General features: G+C 42.5%; 1 protein-coding gene across 2 annotated transcripts in view; it reads left to right on the top strand.

Annotated features, from left to right (window-relative positions):
- RCL1 (RNA terminal phosphate cyclase like 1) overlaps positions 1–17,745 on the top strand; it is a 53,718-nt gene that overhangs the window by 22,717 nt on the left and 13,256 nt on the right. The window contains exons 4-7 of one of the 2 annotated variants that reach the window (XM_019645910.1): positions 1,159–1,233; positions 5,063–5,187; positions 11,308–11,433; positions 14,961–15,117. In XM_019645910.1, the coding sequence (XP_019501455.1) occupies positions 1,159–1,233; positions 5,063–5,187; positions 11,308–11,433; positions 14,961–15,117 (483 nt within the window). Of the gene's footprint in view, positions 1–1,158; positions 1,234–5,062; positions 5,188–9,860; positions 9,887–11,271; positions 11,434–14,960; positions 15,118–17,745 lie in introns of those variants that run through there. The other variant, XM_019645911.1, reaches the window with a different exon arrangement.

The raw sequence follows: 17,745 nt of genomic DNA, 5'->3' as shown, positions 1-17,745 counted from the left end.
TGGCAACCCCAAATGCATATTTTAAGTATTTGGATGTATTTAGTTTAATATTTCATTGAAATTAGCTAATCTTTAATGGGTTTTCCTTTGTCACTGCTTCTGCCCTACCTGATCCATTCTGAAGACGTCCGTAGGCTTCACAGGTTATTTCTACCTCTGGTTAACTTTCTTATAGCAGAATATTTAGTTGGGGCCTATACTCTGTAGAAAACTTTTGTTGGAGTATCATTCTGTTGAATCCTAGCATGCTAGAGGTGGTAGCAACTTGGAGACAGAGAGGCTAAGCCGCTCTCCTTAGAGACAAGGGAACTCACACAGTTGGGATTTTCTTGTCTGAGGCCATGCAGCTACCTAGGGGCAGAGACTGACCCAGGACCAGGGCTTTCCCTACACCCCCTGCTCCCATGTTGCAGCTTAGGCACCATTCACTGACTTGTCAGATAAACGTGATTTGAATGTCATCCTTATACTCGGAGGAATCCATAAATGAACAAGAAAGGACCCCAGGCCTCGTATGAGCTCTCAATAGGGAGACGATAACAGTAATACTTGACATAGTCTTTCTACTAAGTGTGCACTTTGGGATTTGTGCTGCTGCGGGTAGTTTGAGGCTATCATTCCGCCCCACCCTTACTTTCTTGTAGAATCACCACCTACCCTTTAACTGCCTGTGTGGTGGACATCAGCAGGATTCTCAGGTAGCTGCTGGATAGTTCATTCGGTTTGCTTTGGCTCGGAGTGCCACCAGCTTTAAACATTAAACAACCATGATGGGAAAGATTAATTAAAAAAACTGATGTTTTCTTCCGTAGTGTTCCTACCTGAAAGAGTGGGCAGAGGTCCCAGTTTGTTTTCTATATGAGCCTGGTAGTTTCTTAGTGTTTTTTGCATGATGCACGTAATGCTCATGATGATGACTCTTAAGGTAGGTGTAGGTCTCTATGAGGAAAGGGGCTCAGAGGAGCTGGTGGCTTGTAAAATTGCAGTCTGACCTGGGAGTGGAGCCGGTCCATGTCCTCAGTTGTAAGCCAGCATCCTTTCTCTTTACTAGACTACTTCGTCTCCGTGGTTGCTGTGCCTCAATCTGCTTTGTGGGCTCTTCTTTCCATTTGCTCAAGGTTTAATGAAACTTGTTTTTATTCTGAAATAATTCCACAGGTTGATGTTCTTAAGGCAACAGCCTTACCTCTCTTGAAACAGTTTGGGATTGATGGTGAATCATTTGAGCTAAAGGTAAGAATATGAATTGTTGGCTATGTATATATATCTGTGTAAAACATTTCATTACTAACTCACTGGAAGAGCTATATGAATGTGTGTGTGTGTGTGTGTGTGTGTGTGTGTGTGTGTGACACATTTGAAGTAATTTATGAGAAGACCCACAGGACTCATGATCCAAACATTACAGGCTTTGAACTAAAAGGGACCCTAATAGTATTGACAATAGTAGCCAGCAATTACATTTTACTTTCTTTGTGGTAGGTGCTTTTGTAAGCATTCTACATATATTAATTCCTTCTCATAACAATTTCATTCATGTTGCTCAGCTAGTAAGTAGTGGAGCCAGGATTCTGTCCATAATGCCTCTCTTTTCTATATCATCTAGATATAATTTGTGTCCTGGGCCGTCCAACCTGGATTTGCCCCTGAGCATTTTCAGTGTTTTCAAAACCTACTAGAAGTAATGTAAGCATCTCTTTGTTTGCTATTGAAAGGAATTACATCAAGTTAGTGTGATAACTAGATATCTTAAGCTGATTAGCATCTCTACTTTTTAAATCAATGTTTTTAAACAGGGGAAATTACTTTATTTTGATTTAATACAGTCATGTGCCGCATAATGACATTTCATTCGGTGACAGACCGCATATACAACTGTGGTCCCATAAGATTATAGTGAAGCTAAAAAATTCCTGTCACCTGTGACCTTGTAGCTGTTGTAACATCACAGTGCAGTGTATTACTCACATGTTTGTAGTGGCACTGGTGTAAACAAACTTACTGCTCTGCCAGTTGTATAAAAGTAGAGCACAGACAGTTATGTACAGTACGTATTACTTGATCATGATAATGAATGACTGGTGTATGTATTTACTATACTTTTTATTGTAATTTGGAGTATACGTTTCCTTATAAAAAAAAGTTTGCTGTACAACAATATGCCATGTCATACTGGCAGCAGCCGCTCACATCTTGTGTTTACTGTGTCTCTTGAGTGCATCATTTTCTCTGTGCTTGATTTAATCTCATGTTGTTTTGTTCATCATGGCCCCTAAGCATACAACATCCATTGCTAATGTTGCCATTAAGAGGCCACATTGAGCAACTGACCTGGAAATGAAATTAAAGCATGATTAAGGACTACAAAGGTGGAAAACCAGTGATGGTTATTGCTCTCCAGACAGGCATGTCCCAGTCCACCATAGCTACAAAAGAACAAAGCGACAGAAACTCTTAAAGGGTCTGCTTCATTGAAGGCAACCAGACTAACAAAAATTGGAGAAGGGCCTATATCAGACGTGGAGCTTCTAATGATCTCCATTGAAGACCAGACACAGAAGCGTATCCCCCTCAGCACCATGATGGTTGTGGCCAAAGCAAAAAGTTTGTTTGCAAGTAGTTGAAAGAAAAGGCTGGACCTGACCACAATATTGAATTTACTGCTATCTCTTGGTGGTTTAAACGATTCAAGAATGGTTATTCATTACATAATGTAAAAGTGATGAGTGTGTGAATGCCGATTTTTGGAAACTCTAGATAAGCTGATTGTGGAGGAAAATTACTTGCCAGAGCAAATATTCCATATAAATGAAACCTCCCTATTCTGGAAACGGATGCCTGAAAGGAAGTTCATCCATAAAGAGGCCAAGTCAGTGCCAGGTTTCAAGGCTTTTAAGGACAGGATAACAATCTTGCTTGGAGGCAGTGTTTCAGGCTACAAATTGAAACCCTTTGTGATCTGGCACAGTGAAGGGCCTTTAAGCATATCGGTAAGCACACACTGACAGTATTCTACAGAAGCAGTAAGAAGTCATGGATGACCAGCTGCTCTTCTAAGATGCCGTCCTGAATTGTTACATCATTGAAATGGAAAAGTATTGTTTGGAGCATAACATACCTTTCAAGATTTTTGCCTATTGTTGATAGTACTCCCAGACATCCTCCTTTAATTGGTGATCTTCATCCCAATATCAAAGTAGTATTCTTCCAAACACCACCTCTTTGATTCAACCAATGGATCCAGGAGTTCCAACAGCTTATAAGTCCTACTACCTGAAGAGGACCTTGGCCTGAGCTGTTGATACAGCTGAGGAAGACACTGATACAGCTCTGGAAGGATTACATCTACGACTGCATCAAGGACCTTGCTTGGGCTTGGGGGTAATGTCACTAAGGAGTATGTGTGTGTGTGTATGGCATCTGGAAAAAGACACTCTAGAGGTCTGTCCATGAGGTTTGTTGATAGGATTTGCTAAGGGTGAGGAGGTTGTAAAAATCACCAAGGCTGCGGTTGAGATGGCATACAACTTGAACCTGGGCATAGATGGGTGAGGGGAAGAGCCCCTAGAGGTAGTTCCTGAGGAGCTGACTTACGAGGAGTTGTTTGAACCTGAACAGGAATATGTGTAGCTGTAGAAGCGGCAAGAGAAAAGGAAACTACCGAAGAAAAAGAAGAGTCCCCAAGAAAATTGACAGTGAAGGGTTTAGCAGAAGCTTTTGCAGACCTCAACAAGCTCCTTAAAATGTTTGAAAACATGGACCTTAACACCGAAAGGTTTTCAGTAATAGAGAGGAATGTTCATGGTATATTTATCTGCTTACAAGAAAATCTATGATGAAAAAAGAAACAAACCAAGAAAACCACCATGGACATATTTCTGAAAAGCATGACTTCTCGTCGAGTAGGGCCTCAGGCAGGTCCTTCAGGAGGGATTCCGGAAGAAGGCCTTGCTGTCATAGGAGATGACAGCTCCATGCTTGTTATTACTGTCCTTGAAGACCTTCCAGTGGGACAAGATGTGGAGGCGGAACAAAGTGATATTGATGACCCTGAGTCTAGGCTAATGTGTGTGTTTGTGTCTTAGTTTTTAACAAAAAAGTTTAAAAAGTAAAAAAGAAAACCTTACAGAATAAGGATATAAAGAAAGAATATACTTTTTACAGCCATACAATGTATTTGTGTTTTAAGCTAAATGTTATTACAAGAGTTAAATTTAAAAAATTAAAGTTTACAAAATAAAACATTTACTGTAAGTGAAGGTTAATTGTAAATAAATTTAACCTAAGTGTACAATGTTTATAAAGTCTACAGTAGTGTACAGTAATATCCTGGACCTTCACCTTCACTCAGCACTCTCTCACTGACTTACCCAGAGCCACTTTCAGTCCTACAGACTCCGTGGTAACTGGCCAATACACATGTACCATTTTTTATCTTTTATACCATGTTTTTACTGCTCCTTTTCTGTTTAGATATGTCTAGATATACAGATATTTAGCATTGTGTTACAGTTGCCTATAGTGTACAACTCTGTAGCCTAGGAACAATAGGCTATGTTCATATAGCCTAGGGATGTGTATGTAGTAGGCTGTCCGATCCAGGTTTAAGTACACTTTATGATGTTCCAACGATGATGCAGTTACCTAACGACGCATATCTCAGAACGTATCCCTGTCATTAAGTGGGGCATGACTGTAATTTAGAGTTTTGATAGATCAGTTAATTACATAGGAAAGGGGCTCCTGATGATTAACAAATGGGATTAGCTCATGAAATAGGCCAATCCCTCGTTTTAAGGATGAAAACCTCCTTGACTTTGGGACATGCTGGCCCTGTGTCTGCTGCTATTTCTGATACACCATGGGCATCTTTATTCATCATGTGCCCTCTTGGAGCTAATGTGCTGTAATGTGCTGTTGAACTTAAAGGGAATTCTAAGTTGAATATGAAAGAGCTATCTCCCTTCTAAGGAAGAGCCCCTTGATGTAAATCTTACCTGGTTGGGTGTCAGGGTCATCTGCTCTTTGCTACCTCGTTGCCTCTTTCTCGACATATATGCAGATTGTGCGGCGGGGAATGCCTCCTGGAGGTGGAGGTGAAGTGTTTTTCTCATGTCCTGTGAGGAAGGTCCTGAAGCCCATTCAGCTCACAGATCCAGGAAAAATCAAACGTATCAGAGGAATGGCGTATCCTTTGCATTTGGTTCAGATTTCTTACTTTTTTTCTCACCTCACTAAGATAATAATGACTCATAACAACTTTACTTCTTCCCGGGGGCATTTAGAGTTGACAAGTCATGGAAAAGACTTAACAGTGAAATTGTAATTGTTGGCTGAGATACGATGCTTTATTATCTGCCTCTCCATGACTAGATTGATTACCGTATTTGCCGGCGTATAAGACGATTTTTTGGCCCTGAAAAATATGCCTCCAAGTGGGGGGTCGTCTTATACGCCAGGTACACTTCAGATAGACTGCCCATAGTGCTTGCCCCGTGCCATAGTGGCCTCCCGATGCCCGCCCACTTCATTCCACATATCGTTCAGGCATCAGCAGCGCTGCTGGGTGTATGCTCGGCTGTTATGCGATTTTGCTGTTATGCGATTTTACCACACTCGCAAAATCGCACACAGCCGACCATACACCCAGTATGATAGCGCAAAATCGCGAATCGCGATACCATACTGGGTGTATGGTCGGCTGTGTGCGATTTTGCGAGTGTGGTAATTCGGGTTACCGTTATATTTCTTTACATATGCATTGAAGATTCGTGATTTTGCGCTATCATGGTGCCTGTTAGAATGTTGAAGAGCTCGCACTTGCGCACTAGTGAGGTCCCAGGGAGATGCTGATGCAAGGGTGGACCAGACTGCTATAGTGACAGGGCGGGCAAACAGGGAGCAGGGACCAATCAAATCAGGCTTTGTATACAGCCAACAGCCAACCACAATACTGCACCATTGTACAGTACAGCATAGAAAATGTCGACCAGTCAAACCCCTATCATCCCTATCATGGCACCAGCCAAAAGAAAGAAGTATGATGCAAATTTTAAACTGAAAGTTATAAACTTTGCTAAGGAAAATAATAATTGTGCTGCTGCAAGACAATATGGAGTAACAGAAAAGATGGTTCGGGACTGGAAATCAAATGAGAAAGCATTAAAGAGTATGCCAAGGGGTAAGTGTGCATTAAGAAGAGGCACCCCACACTGGCCAGAACTCGAAAAACATGTAGCAGACATGGGGGCTCAACATCGCCAAAACGGTTACGTGGTGACACGAAATACAATACGCTTGTTTGCACTTCAGTGGGCCAAATCAAATCTGATATTGTTTTACCTTTTATTTGGTGTGTGGAAGGTGTGCGGAAGAGGGGGTAGTCTTATACGGCGAGTATATAACAAACTCTGTATTTTGAGTGGAAATGTTAGGGGGTCGTCTTATATGCCCAGTCGTCTTATACGCCGGCAAATACGGTAATTCATTTTCTTTATCAGTTAACACTTAAATGGCTCCCGTGTATGTGATACTCTCCTGTGGGCTTTGGTTTGGGGACTACCAATACACATGCATTCCCTCCCTCAGAAGAGCTCATTATCTGATGAAGGAAACATATGTAAACACATATTTATGATATAATATGTAAAATGATACAGACATATGTGCCCTGGGCTGGGGGAGCTAAGAGTAGAGAGTGGCTACTTTTGTCTAGAGGATGTAGGAGGATTGGAACAATAATGAATAATATCTCCTATGTATTAGTGCTTACTCTGCATGTATTTAATTGATAATTATTTTATATACTTAATTTATTTTTAAAAAACCACTGTATTGAGGTATGATTGACATCCAAAAAGCTCTACATATTTAAAGTGTACAACTTGACAAATTTGGAGATAAGTTTATGTTTGTGAAGTACAATGCCATAAACATATCCATCCTAAAGTTTCCTCTCGCCCTCTTTATTTTAAAAAATTTCATTTTTTGTTTTTTGGGATAACACTGCAAATTTTCAAGTACAGCACACAATACAGTGTTATTAACTATAGACATGTTGAACAGTAGATCTCTATGTCTTAATTCATCTTGTGTAACTGGAACTTTGTACTCTGACCAACACCTCCCCATTTGTCTCCCTCTAGACCCTGGCAACTAACATTCTACTTTTTGCTTCTGTGAGTTTGCGTATTTCAGATTGCCACCTAAGGGCCACGGCCTGTATGTAGGGCAGGGGGAGGGGTCCCCAGGTTGATGGATAGTTAAATTGATATCATTGTTGCCCAAAATGCTGCAGTTAGTTAATGGCCTTGTACATGAAATCCTACACACTTTCAGTTCTGTTTCAGTTTGTTTTTTCTCATTGGAGATTGGTTTCCTTAATGCTGTACCGTGGCAGTGAACTCAGCTTGGAATCCTCTCAATTCTCTGTGCTCTGGAAATGTGATTTCCAGCATGTGCTCTGTTTGTTTTGACACAATCTTGTGGTAACAACATGGATTTCACAGAGGCTGCCACCTTGGGGTCCCGCGTGTACTTTCTGCACAGACGGGTGTGCAAAAGCCACATGAGTAAGCCTTTGATGACTCTGGGAAACGGGGAAGCATCCTGTGTTGTCCTAAAACAGAGGAGAACATGAAAGCTGAAAGCGGTGGTGTTCGGGGAACCTGGGGTGTGACTTTGTTCCCTAACTTCTCCTTTGGTGTTCTTAGAACCTTCTTGATATAGACTCTGAGCCAGAGAGACACTCGTGAGGGCCCAACTCCTCCCTTTGCTTGTGCCTGGAGATAGGATGCCTGAATCCTCCCCAGTCTTCCTCTAAACTCCCCAGGAAAGCGAAGCAGCGCACTTACTTAGCGCCCTGTCTGAAAACCAAACATTCCAGCCACTGCCCTGCAGAGCTGCCCATTTCACAAACACCTTTAAGGAATGAGGGTTTGAATTGAGATCACTTTCTTGGCCAGTATTGGAGCCTGAGAAAAAAGCTGCCTTTGGAAAAGCTTTCAGCTGGTTTTGTGGTTTTTTACTTACAAGGCTGGTTAACTTGGGCTGAGCTTGGAGGTTGTATTCCCCACAGGAGGGCTCGAGTTGGGAGAACTGTCCCCACTCTTGTGTGCATTTGTGGTTATAATGAGCTACACCACCCAGAGTGCATTTTTTCCCTCTCTGGCCAAGTGGCCAGGGCCTGGGGGGAGCTGGGTTGGTTCTTGCCAGCAGCTGTGACTGGGCAGTGCATTTACCATTTATTTAATGCCACCCACACTCATTCTCCACCCCCCATCTGATGCGGGATGAGAGGAAAAGGAGCACTCTGTTTTAGTTTTATAGTGCTGTCCCAGTAGCTCATGATCTGGTACATACGAGTTTAATGAAGAAACGGGTAGAGGTAGAAGACGGGCGTGAGTTAGAATTTGTGGGACAACCCAGTTTCCTTTGTTTTACTGTAGGAAAGGTACTTAGGGAATCATTCTCTGTTTCTCTCTCTCTCTCTCTCTCTCTCTCTCTCTCTCTCTCTCTCTCCCCCTCTCTCCCTCTCTCCTCCCCTCTCCCCTCTTAAATACGCTCGCGCTCTCTCTCTCTCTCTCTCTCTCTCTCTCTCTCGCTCTCGCTCTCGCTCTCGCTCTCGCTCTCTCTCTCTCTCTCTCACACACACACACATACACACACACACACACACACACACTCACACTCACGCATTCCTTGGCTTTCCCTGATATAAACCCCCAGGAGGTTTGGGAGTTCTGTATGGACTGTAGCTATGAATTTGTCTCTCTTGGATATGCGTTCTTAATATGGTATTCATAAAGGAGCTTCAGGATGTTCATATTCCTGAAATTGTCTTCAAAAGTGTGTGTTCATGTGTTTCTTGAGAGAGGTTCCATAGCTTTCATCAGATTCTCAGATCTGATTCCTAAAAGGACAAGAACCTCTGCTCTGGGATTTGAATCTTGGACTAACAGTAAGAAAAGCAATAGTTGACGTTCGCTGGGCTCTGACCATCCACTAAGCATCGCTAAGCACTTTGCATGCATTATTTCATTTGAGATTCTAAACTCAGTGAGGAGAATATTATGACTATCGTTCTCTTGCTGATGAGGAAGTGAAGGCACAGAGAATAGCACATTGGATCCAGTATGATGCAGTTCAGTGGAACTGGGACTTCAACACAGATAGTCTGATTCTAGAACTCGTAGTGTTCCTTGGTGGGGCCTCCATGTCAGCTCAAATTGGCTCCATAGTGACTCTGAGATGTAGCTGGCTTTAAAGCTCCCTTCTGTTCACTTCAGTGCCCTGATTCTAGTATAGACTTCCACTGGCCCTGAATTGGCGCGATTACCTCTTGGTTTCCACATCTCTAGATGGCAGGGAGGGCAGATTGACTTTGGGAAGTGGATCTGTTTAATTTTGAATCTTAGCTCTGTGACCCAGTTGTCCTCAGTGTAAGCCCTGGAACCAGGAATTCTTGGCCCTTGTCGAAGGGTTACCATGAGTGTAAAATAAGTTGATAAAAACTTTGGGAACTATGAATGCTGTGGGATTATATGTCATTATAATGACATTTGTGCTCTCCTAGGAAGAGTGGGCAGCCTCAGGCCTCAGCAGAGCACCTACCTGGTCCAAAGGGTATGAGACCTGGGACTGTTTGTCTAAGCTGCCTGTGGTCAAAAGTACATTCTGGACAGAAGAGGTGGTGATGTAACTGGGCTCTGTGTGTATTGAAAAATCCCTCTTTGCTCTTTCCTCATTTCAGGTTTGTCCTTTGAGTCAAGTCAAATATTTATCGAATATTTCTGAGTACAAAAGTAGTGTATTAGAGAGTTGTGAGGGATACAGCAGCAGAACCCCTTTCCTTATGGAGTGTGCGGTCTCGTTGACGAACAAAAATGTGTGTATATGAAGGGAGATGTATGGTAAGTTCAAGTGCAGACTACAGTTGGGGGCTGACCTGGAGGGTTTGAGGAGAAAGAGGGAACTCAGTAATGGAAGAATGAAAGAAGGCAGTTCAGGATGAAGAATTTGGAGAGTTTGTCTGGGTGGAGGGGGTGATATTGCTGGGTTGAAGATGAACACAGCGGGCTGGATGGTCCGACAGCAAGATCCAGGAGGGCTTGGAGTTCTTGGGAGATTCTTCACTTGCGTAAGGAAGATTGGTCTGTGTAATGTTCTGGATAGATCAAAAAGGGAAGCTAGATGCTAGTCAAGGTTTTGCACAGACTCAGCTTTTTTGTTTCTGCAGTTCAAAGGAAAATTAAGTGTGTCATTGATAGCAATTTTTGAAGAGTTGAGCTGGAATGGACATACCATGCACCTCGTTTCCCTGTTGGATTTGCCACATGACGTTTGTATAAGGGTAGTCGGAAAATCACATGTTATTACTTCTCTGTTCCTTTAGCCCCTTGTTCCACATATGCAGCTAGTTCATGACCGCGCATTGCACATTGAAAATGCTCAGTACGTATTTTTTATTTGATTTGTAGGGTTAGGGAGAGCCAGTCTCTGTAATAATGTCTAATTTTAAGTAATAGTTTCCATTTCCTCAAGCACCAGCTTTTTCGCTTGAGTTGCTAATATCATCCTCCTTTCCTTTCTGGGGGTGCCCTGTTGTAAAAGTGCTAATTACCAGTATTGTGATCATAAGTTAACAGTTGTGAGGCGTCTGTGGAGTAATTGATACTTAAATAATTGGAAATAGACTCTGTAAGTTAGAAACAAAACAAAACAAAACAATAACCTGTTTAGATCTTTATACACAATAGCCACCATGCTCTTTCACTAATCTTTTTCTGGTTTCTCTGTCAACAGACCAGGGGATGGATTAGACAGCCCCAGTGTGGTGTCTGTTCTGGTCTTAAGTTCGAAGAGAAAGACTCATTGGTTGCAGCAGTGGGGATGGTCAGAGAATACGTACTTTGAAGAGCTTGGCTCCTACCACACAGAGAGGCAAGGCAGTTGCCTTCGCTTGTTCCAAAATTGCATTGAACTGTTTCTAAGGGCAAGGGGATGAGTAGGAAGTCTAGCGCAGGGTTGGGAGGTTTTACTTTCCAACTCTATTGTTTGGATTTTTTTTTACTATGAGCATTTAAGCCTTTTATAATAATAATGTAAAAATTATATTAATTAAATAAAAAATAATATAAAAATTGATGATAGTACTATACAGTTAAGTAATGAAATATAGCTAGAAAATAAAATGGAATTAGAAGTCCCAGTTTTTATTGCAGTTTCACAAATCTTTGCCAGCTTTATAACCGCCTTTTCTCTGTTCTGAAGTCAAAGCAGCATGACACCCTTAACTATAGTTTGCAGGTACTCCGTGCGTGTATCACCTCAAATGGCTAACCGGATTGTGGATTCTGCAAGGAGCATCCTCAACAAGTTTATACCCGATATCTATATTTACACAGACCACATGAAAGGAGTCAACTCTGGGAAGTAAGTGTTTGTGCATTTTTGGAGCCTAATTTTGCAGCTGCCCTGGCCTTTTCCAGGCTCCTGTTCTGATTGAAGTTAGAGCTGCCAGCTCTGAGGTTGGGCAGCCAGAGGAAGAACAATTTCAGAATTAACTTCCTTCTGACTTATTGCCAGTGCCACCAACAACTCCTGTCACATAGAAAGCAAGTGTCTCAGTGGCCAGTGCTGGGAGATGAAGAGTTTAGTCCCTAGCTGAGGGGAATGAAAACCTAGCTATTAATAAACAGCTCTTCAAGCTTTAAGTCCCATCTGCACTCTGTTCCCACAAAAAGTAAACAAGTTCATCTACTCTGAGTAAATAACAATTTAGGGGTAAAAAAAATCCTTTGTTAGCCTAAGTGCCAGTCAAATTCTGTCTCCATCAAGGGAACAACATCCTTAGAGCCAAAGGAAGTTGGCTTTGAATTTGAATTTGGTTTAGTGAAAGCCTTTGTGGAAAATCTCACTTTAGAAAATAAAAAGTTGATGATCTATGTAATGAAAATATCTGTTTTAGGCTTTGGTTGTATATTTAGAAACAAGTTAGGGAAGCAAGTAAAACCAATTTTTTTTTTTTTTTTTTTACTGTGAAAATGTTAAACATAAAAGTTGGAAGTAAACACCCATATATTCCTGTACAGGGAGGGCTGCGTGTTATGGGATCGCTGACCTTTGTGAAGCCCAAGGGAAAGATGAAGGTGATTTCAGAAACACGGTGGCTCATAGTCCAAAGCAACAGAGGTGGTGGTGTCAGAGGTTAGCGTTGGGAAAGCATTTGTGTGCAAAGCTGGCCCTTTCTTCTGGGGTTTGGAAAGGTCAGTGATGGTCCCAAACCTTTGGTGTATTGTTCAAATATCACCAGTGTCCTTGTTCATACCGTGGGAGTGATAATGCCTACATCCTTAAGTTACTGTAAAGATGAAAAGATCAGATATGTAAGCCACTAATACAGTGCCTGGCACATAGTAGGTGCTGTAGAAATGGTAGCTGCTGAGGTTATTCTTTGCTTTCTCTTCTCTTCTTGCCCAGGGGGATTACAGAGGGATGGGGCAGGATAGGTACTACCAGCAGGTGTCTGAATGGCTTCCTCTCCATAGTGCCTTTTGTTTGGTCTCTGCCTCTATCAAAGAGTGGCCTGGAATGAAGCAGAGCAGGCCTGAAGACCACACTGCCGCCAGCTATAGTATGGCTTTTTATACTGCCGCTGACTCGGCTGGCTCTAGGGCATGGGCTGGTCCCATACTTGCTAATGGTGAGTAGGAAGCTCATGCACGGATCAGGATGTGGGTGTATGTAGACTCGTGGGCCATCACCTCCAAGCTCCCCCGCAAAAATTAAAACCAATATATGCTGTTAAGTTTGTGTTTAGTTTTTTAACTCTTAAGTTACAAGTGACAAACAGTGATCTTTCTTCTCTGTAATGAAATTATAAAGTCATGGGTGGGTATTTTCTTCTTCTACGTCAGTGAAGTATCCATGTGAGTTAGGCTTATTGAAACCTGGAAGTGAGAGTTAATGTAGTGGCCATGGCCCAGAGCCTTGGGGGCCAGCACTTCTTGATGGTCTACGTCAGTGCTTTGACCAACAGGCATACCCTGTCTAGTGTGGTCCCATTTTGACGCTCATGTGATGACTTAAAAAAAAAATCTATTCTTTACCAGTTGGAAAGTTTGGGAGGCTTGTCACTTATAAACTGTACTAATGTGCATCTTCAGTGAGGTCACCTGGTGACCAGCTGCTTTGTCAGCGTAACTTGAAATAGGACTGACAACACACACTGCAAATGAGAGGGAAATTAGAGTAAGGTACATAAAGCTTAATACGTTATCTTGTTCTCAAGATAACAAATATAATATATTCAATGGAACAATCTCAATCAAATATAAAGTTTATTGTAATAACAAGTACAAATACTCTAAAAAATTCATGTGGATGGGAAAATTTGGAAGTTCTTAGGAAATTCAGGTAAGTGGGTTAAAGCAGTGATAGTAGCTTCTCTTCAGGTTCTCCCTCCTCTCCATTTTTACTCTTTATTTTTACATACCACTGCTTCTACTGCTGAGCTGGACGCCCCCTCCCTCCTCTTGGTCAAGTGCCTCAAAGGCAACTTGAGATTGTGCTAGAATGTCCCATGATGATGAGTGGGTGGCATGGCATTAGACTGTTAAGCATTACTCAGAGTGCCCCAAGACCTTTGATTAAACAGGTAACTCACTGCAGCCCCTTCTCTTGGCAGGTGTTATTAACCCTGGGCTGCATAGACAATCAAATTTTTTTAAAGAAATTAACGACTGGTCATTATAGTTCCTCCCTATAGTGAGCTAATATAGTGCATTTGAAGCATCATTAATTTTACACATAGTTTTCCTGAAACAAACGTCATGGTTAGTTTTGTGCCAGATGCATAGAAGGTGTTTCATGAACACGTGGGTTGAATTGTGTCAAAAGAGGCAGGTCTGTATTGTGATTGCATATGGACTGTACTGCTCGGAAGGCTGCTGCTCCTTTCCTGATGACCTAATTACCTAAAAGACACTGGACAAAGTAGATTTGAGTGTCAGATCTGGAAACTTGGTGGAGAGATGCTTGTTTTTATTGTTTATGGACTGATTTTGTTTTGTGTCAGACTGGTTGTCACTAAAGCCTGTGAGGGCAGGAACTGCTGTGTTTACCATGGTGCCTCCGGTTCCTGGCCCATGGAAGCTTTGCCCCAAATGTTTGGCTGCGTGAGTGAATGAGTGAGCTGTGGTTCTAAACAAGGGGGTGTTAGGTTCTGGCTGTTGGGTGGTAGAAACACAGTGGGAGAGAACATAGTGCCAGCTCCTTCATTGTAGTAATTGAAGCCTGAGTTAGAGGTGTCTCTTGGGGACAGAATCATAAAGGTGTGCCTTGTCTAGGCCCTTGCTGGCATGTGTGGTTATTTTTCATTATGGGGGAAAAGCCTGATGTTTCTCCAGAAGAGCTGTAATGAGGTGGTCTTTGGGCTGCTTACACCTTCTGGGTTGGTTGTGAGTGCAGGCTGTGGTGGAGAGCTTGTGTAGACTTCGGAGGGAGACCTGCGATTGGAACACACCTCAGTCACATTCTGGCTGTGTGGACTTGGTGCAGGCTGATTAATCTCTCTCCATTTCCTCATTTGTAAAATGGAGACGTTATATCTACTCTGCAGAAACTGGCAGAAAGTAGATGCTCAATGTCTGGTAGCTCTTGTTAATGTTGTTATAAACTCTCATAATAGGATTTTTTACAGTGTAGGAGGGGTGGGAGAAGGTAGGGAACCATAGGCTAATAGGAAGAGCAGTGCAAACTTGCATCTTCCTTGGTTCTGCCATGTGTGCCCTCACGAAGTAATGTATATGTCCAGTGTAAGCTAGAAGGAACCGTAATGAGGCTTGGTGTAACCAGACAGAATGCCGTCAGAAAGACGTTTGTCTTCTCTTTCCTTTTGCTGGTGAATGTGAGCCCCACTTCATTAACCCTACTCAGTGTCTGTGCCTTTGACTCCCCAGGTCTCCAGGCTTTGGGTTGTCCCTGGTTGCTGAGACCACCAATGGCACCTTCCTCAGTGCTGAACTGGCCTCCAACCCCCAGGGCCAGGGAGCAGCGGTGCTTCCAGAGGACCTCGGTCAGAACTGTGCCAAGCTGCTGCTGGAAGAAATCTATCGGGTATGTCCTCACCTCTGCAGGTCTGGGAGAGGAGCCATCAGGAAGCAGTTCATTATCTCTCATTCTTACTCTGTAGCAACTGTCTTTCAAGAGCTTAAGCCAAGGAGTTAACCTCTTTCTACCCATTAAACAGTTTAACATGAACTAGGTTAATGGATTATCTAAACTAGTCAGTGAGCAGACATCCAGCCCCCCTGGACTGGGACATAGGGCAGGTAAGTTTTAACAGTTAGGAGAGGAAAGAACTGGAACATTCATACAACAGAGAGGAGGTAAAAAAATGAAGTAGGTTAGGTGGGGACTGGCCAATTCAAGAAAACACATTGCCCTGACCAAAGCAGGCACTGTCTCCTCGCTCAGCTCTCCCAGTTGTTGCCATGTGGGAATGAGGGCTTATTGTCGTCAGGTTTTTCAAGAGAAGTTGGGAGTCAGGATTTGTGTGTGGCCATTGATTCAGATAGAAAATAGTGTCACCAGGCTTGATTTGCAGTGTGTTCTGGAACATAGAAGAATGTTTAGGGAAGGGAGGCCTGTGTCAGAGCACGGCAAGGGCTTCGGAAAGAAGAGAACACAGATCAAAGAAAGGCGCCACGAAGCTGAAGACAAGACTTCCTCTGTTGCCATTTTGCATCTGCAGGTCTGCTGGTGGGACACGGCTCAACCTGTCCTCTCAGGTGCCACAGTTTTTTCTCTGTTGATTCATATGAGCAACACGCACGTATGCATACATACACGTTTACTCTGTTTCCCAAAAATAGTTGAGGTGACCTAAAATAAGCAAGAAAGAAATTGAGAGGGAAGGAAAGATGGTAGCAGGAGAAAGAAGGTGAAGCTGCCTGCAAAGACTTTCTTCGAAGTCCTGTATGCTTGGTTAGAGGAGAGCCTCAAACCTGGCTCCAAGACTGCTGTTGCTGTGCACTGTCTTTTGCCTTGGTTCCATGTCAGAGAGGTGAGACCTTTTCCTTGACATGCAGAATCTAGGACAGGCTCCAAGGGATGGTCATTTCTCTGCTGTGTAGGTGAGGCCCCACATTCTTGAACTGAGCACTAGCAAGAACTGTATTCTGGATGATTTGCTCTTGGGTGGTGTATAATATTCGTAAGTTGTCTTTTTTTCTTCAGCTGAAGAGCCTTTCATCTCTGTATTTATCTGTGTATTCTCAGTTATTAGACATTTCTATGATTCTTTCCTGAAGTCTCCAAGGAAGTTTTGCCCTGTTTGAAGTAGCAAAGGTCATATGTAAGCCCAGTGAAATAAAACCAGTAAAGCAGGGGTACAGTGGTGATTTTATTTTTTAATTTCTCCTTTTGCTGCCGTAATTTATTAATCACTGTGGTAGGGTGATGCCTGAGGTCGTGGGTATTGATCCCTACACAGGCCTCGCTAAGAAACAGTGTATGCCACAGTCTGCTTCTGTGATCCAAGTCATCCTTGAAAATACCTCATTGGTTTCAAGGTGGAACAAGTAAGAATGAATTGTCTCAGAGTTAATTAAAATGTCCAAGTCTTAAGTGGTTTTATTTAATGTCCATCTAATTAAAATGGAAGACAAAAGACCTATAATTGTGTCTTTAGTAGAGTAATTCCATCCCCTCTACTCACAATTCAGCTGGGAAATAGTGGAGGAAAGAAATATCCTATCAAATGAAATCCTGAAGGAGGAAGTATCTTAAAGATTTTGTGCAGTCACAGTCTGGCTCAGCTTTTTGATGCTAAATCAGCCCAGTGTTTGATGCTTAATATAGTGATTTTTTAAAATTTTATTTGAAAGTTCGCAGTAAATGATCAAGAGGTTATCCTGTCATTTACTTAGTTTAGGAAGTTTGTCATCTAGACCTTTGTGAGGCCAGAATGTGCTTGTGATACGTGCGTTCCTAAGCCCTCGGGACTTGTTTAGGTTTCTCTCCCTTGGTGTGGCGGTGGCTGGCAGGCCCTCTCTCTGACCCTGGGGATCCCTCCATCTCTTTCCAGTAGACCAGGGGGAATTGGAAGCATCACATTACGGAAGAGCCCAGAGGGAACCCACGGGCACAACTGGAGTGTGTTTTATATCCCTGTAAGTAGCATATTATAGGCCTCAGGGTGAAAGCACAGCCCACCAGTCCACAAGAGAGAAAATGTGCAACCTGGATTAGATTATTTTATTTTTCTTTATTCTAGTTAAGTTCTACTTTAAACCATTTCGTGGTGCCTGTACCAAGTTTGTTTTAATCATTAAGAAAACTTCCTTTGTGTGTGCCTGTGATCTTCAGTTGTTCAAAGGATGAAATGCCTCATGTTTTTGTGAATAATTCTTTATAGATCTGTGATGTGACATGATTTAAATGAGTAATAAAAATTCATTCCCTTTGAAGGCCCTGTTTATTTTTACCAGAATTTTAATCCTCTGATCTAATCCCTCTTGTTCTATTTATATCTCACCAGTTACCAAATCCTCTCGATTCTGTTCCAGGCTTTCTGGAACTGCCCTTTCCTATTTTTTTTTTTTTTTCTACCTTCATCCACCACCCTCTGCCCATTCCCCCCCCCCCCATGCCTATTATGTGTGCTAGCTCTCCCCACTTGCAGATGAGAAGTCCTTTCCAAATCCTCTCCAACATCTTCAGTCTAAATCTCCCCCTAATACA

This window comes from Hipposideros armiger, unplaced genomic scaffold (assembly GCF_001890085.2).
Source record: "Hipposideros armiger isolate ML-2016 unplaced genomic scaffold, ASM189008v1 scaffold_95, whole genome shotgun sequence".
NCBI lineage: Eukaryota > Metazoa > Chordata > Mammalia > Chiroptera > Hipposideridae > Hipposideros > Hipposideros armiger.
The sequence above is the reverse complement of the archived record's forward strand: the minus strand, read 5'-3'. Positions and strand labels throughout refer to the sequence as shown.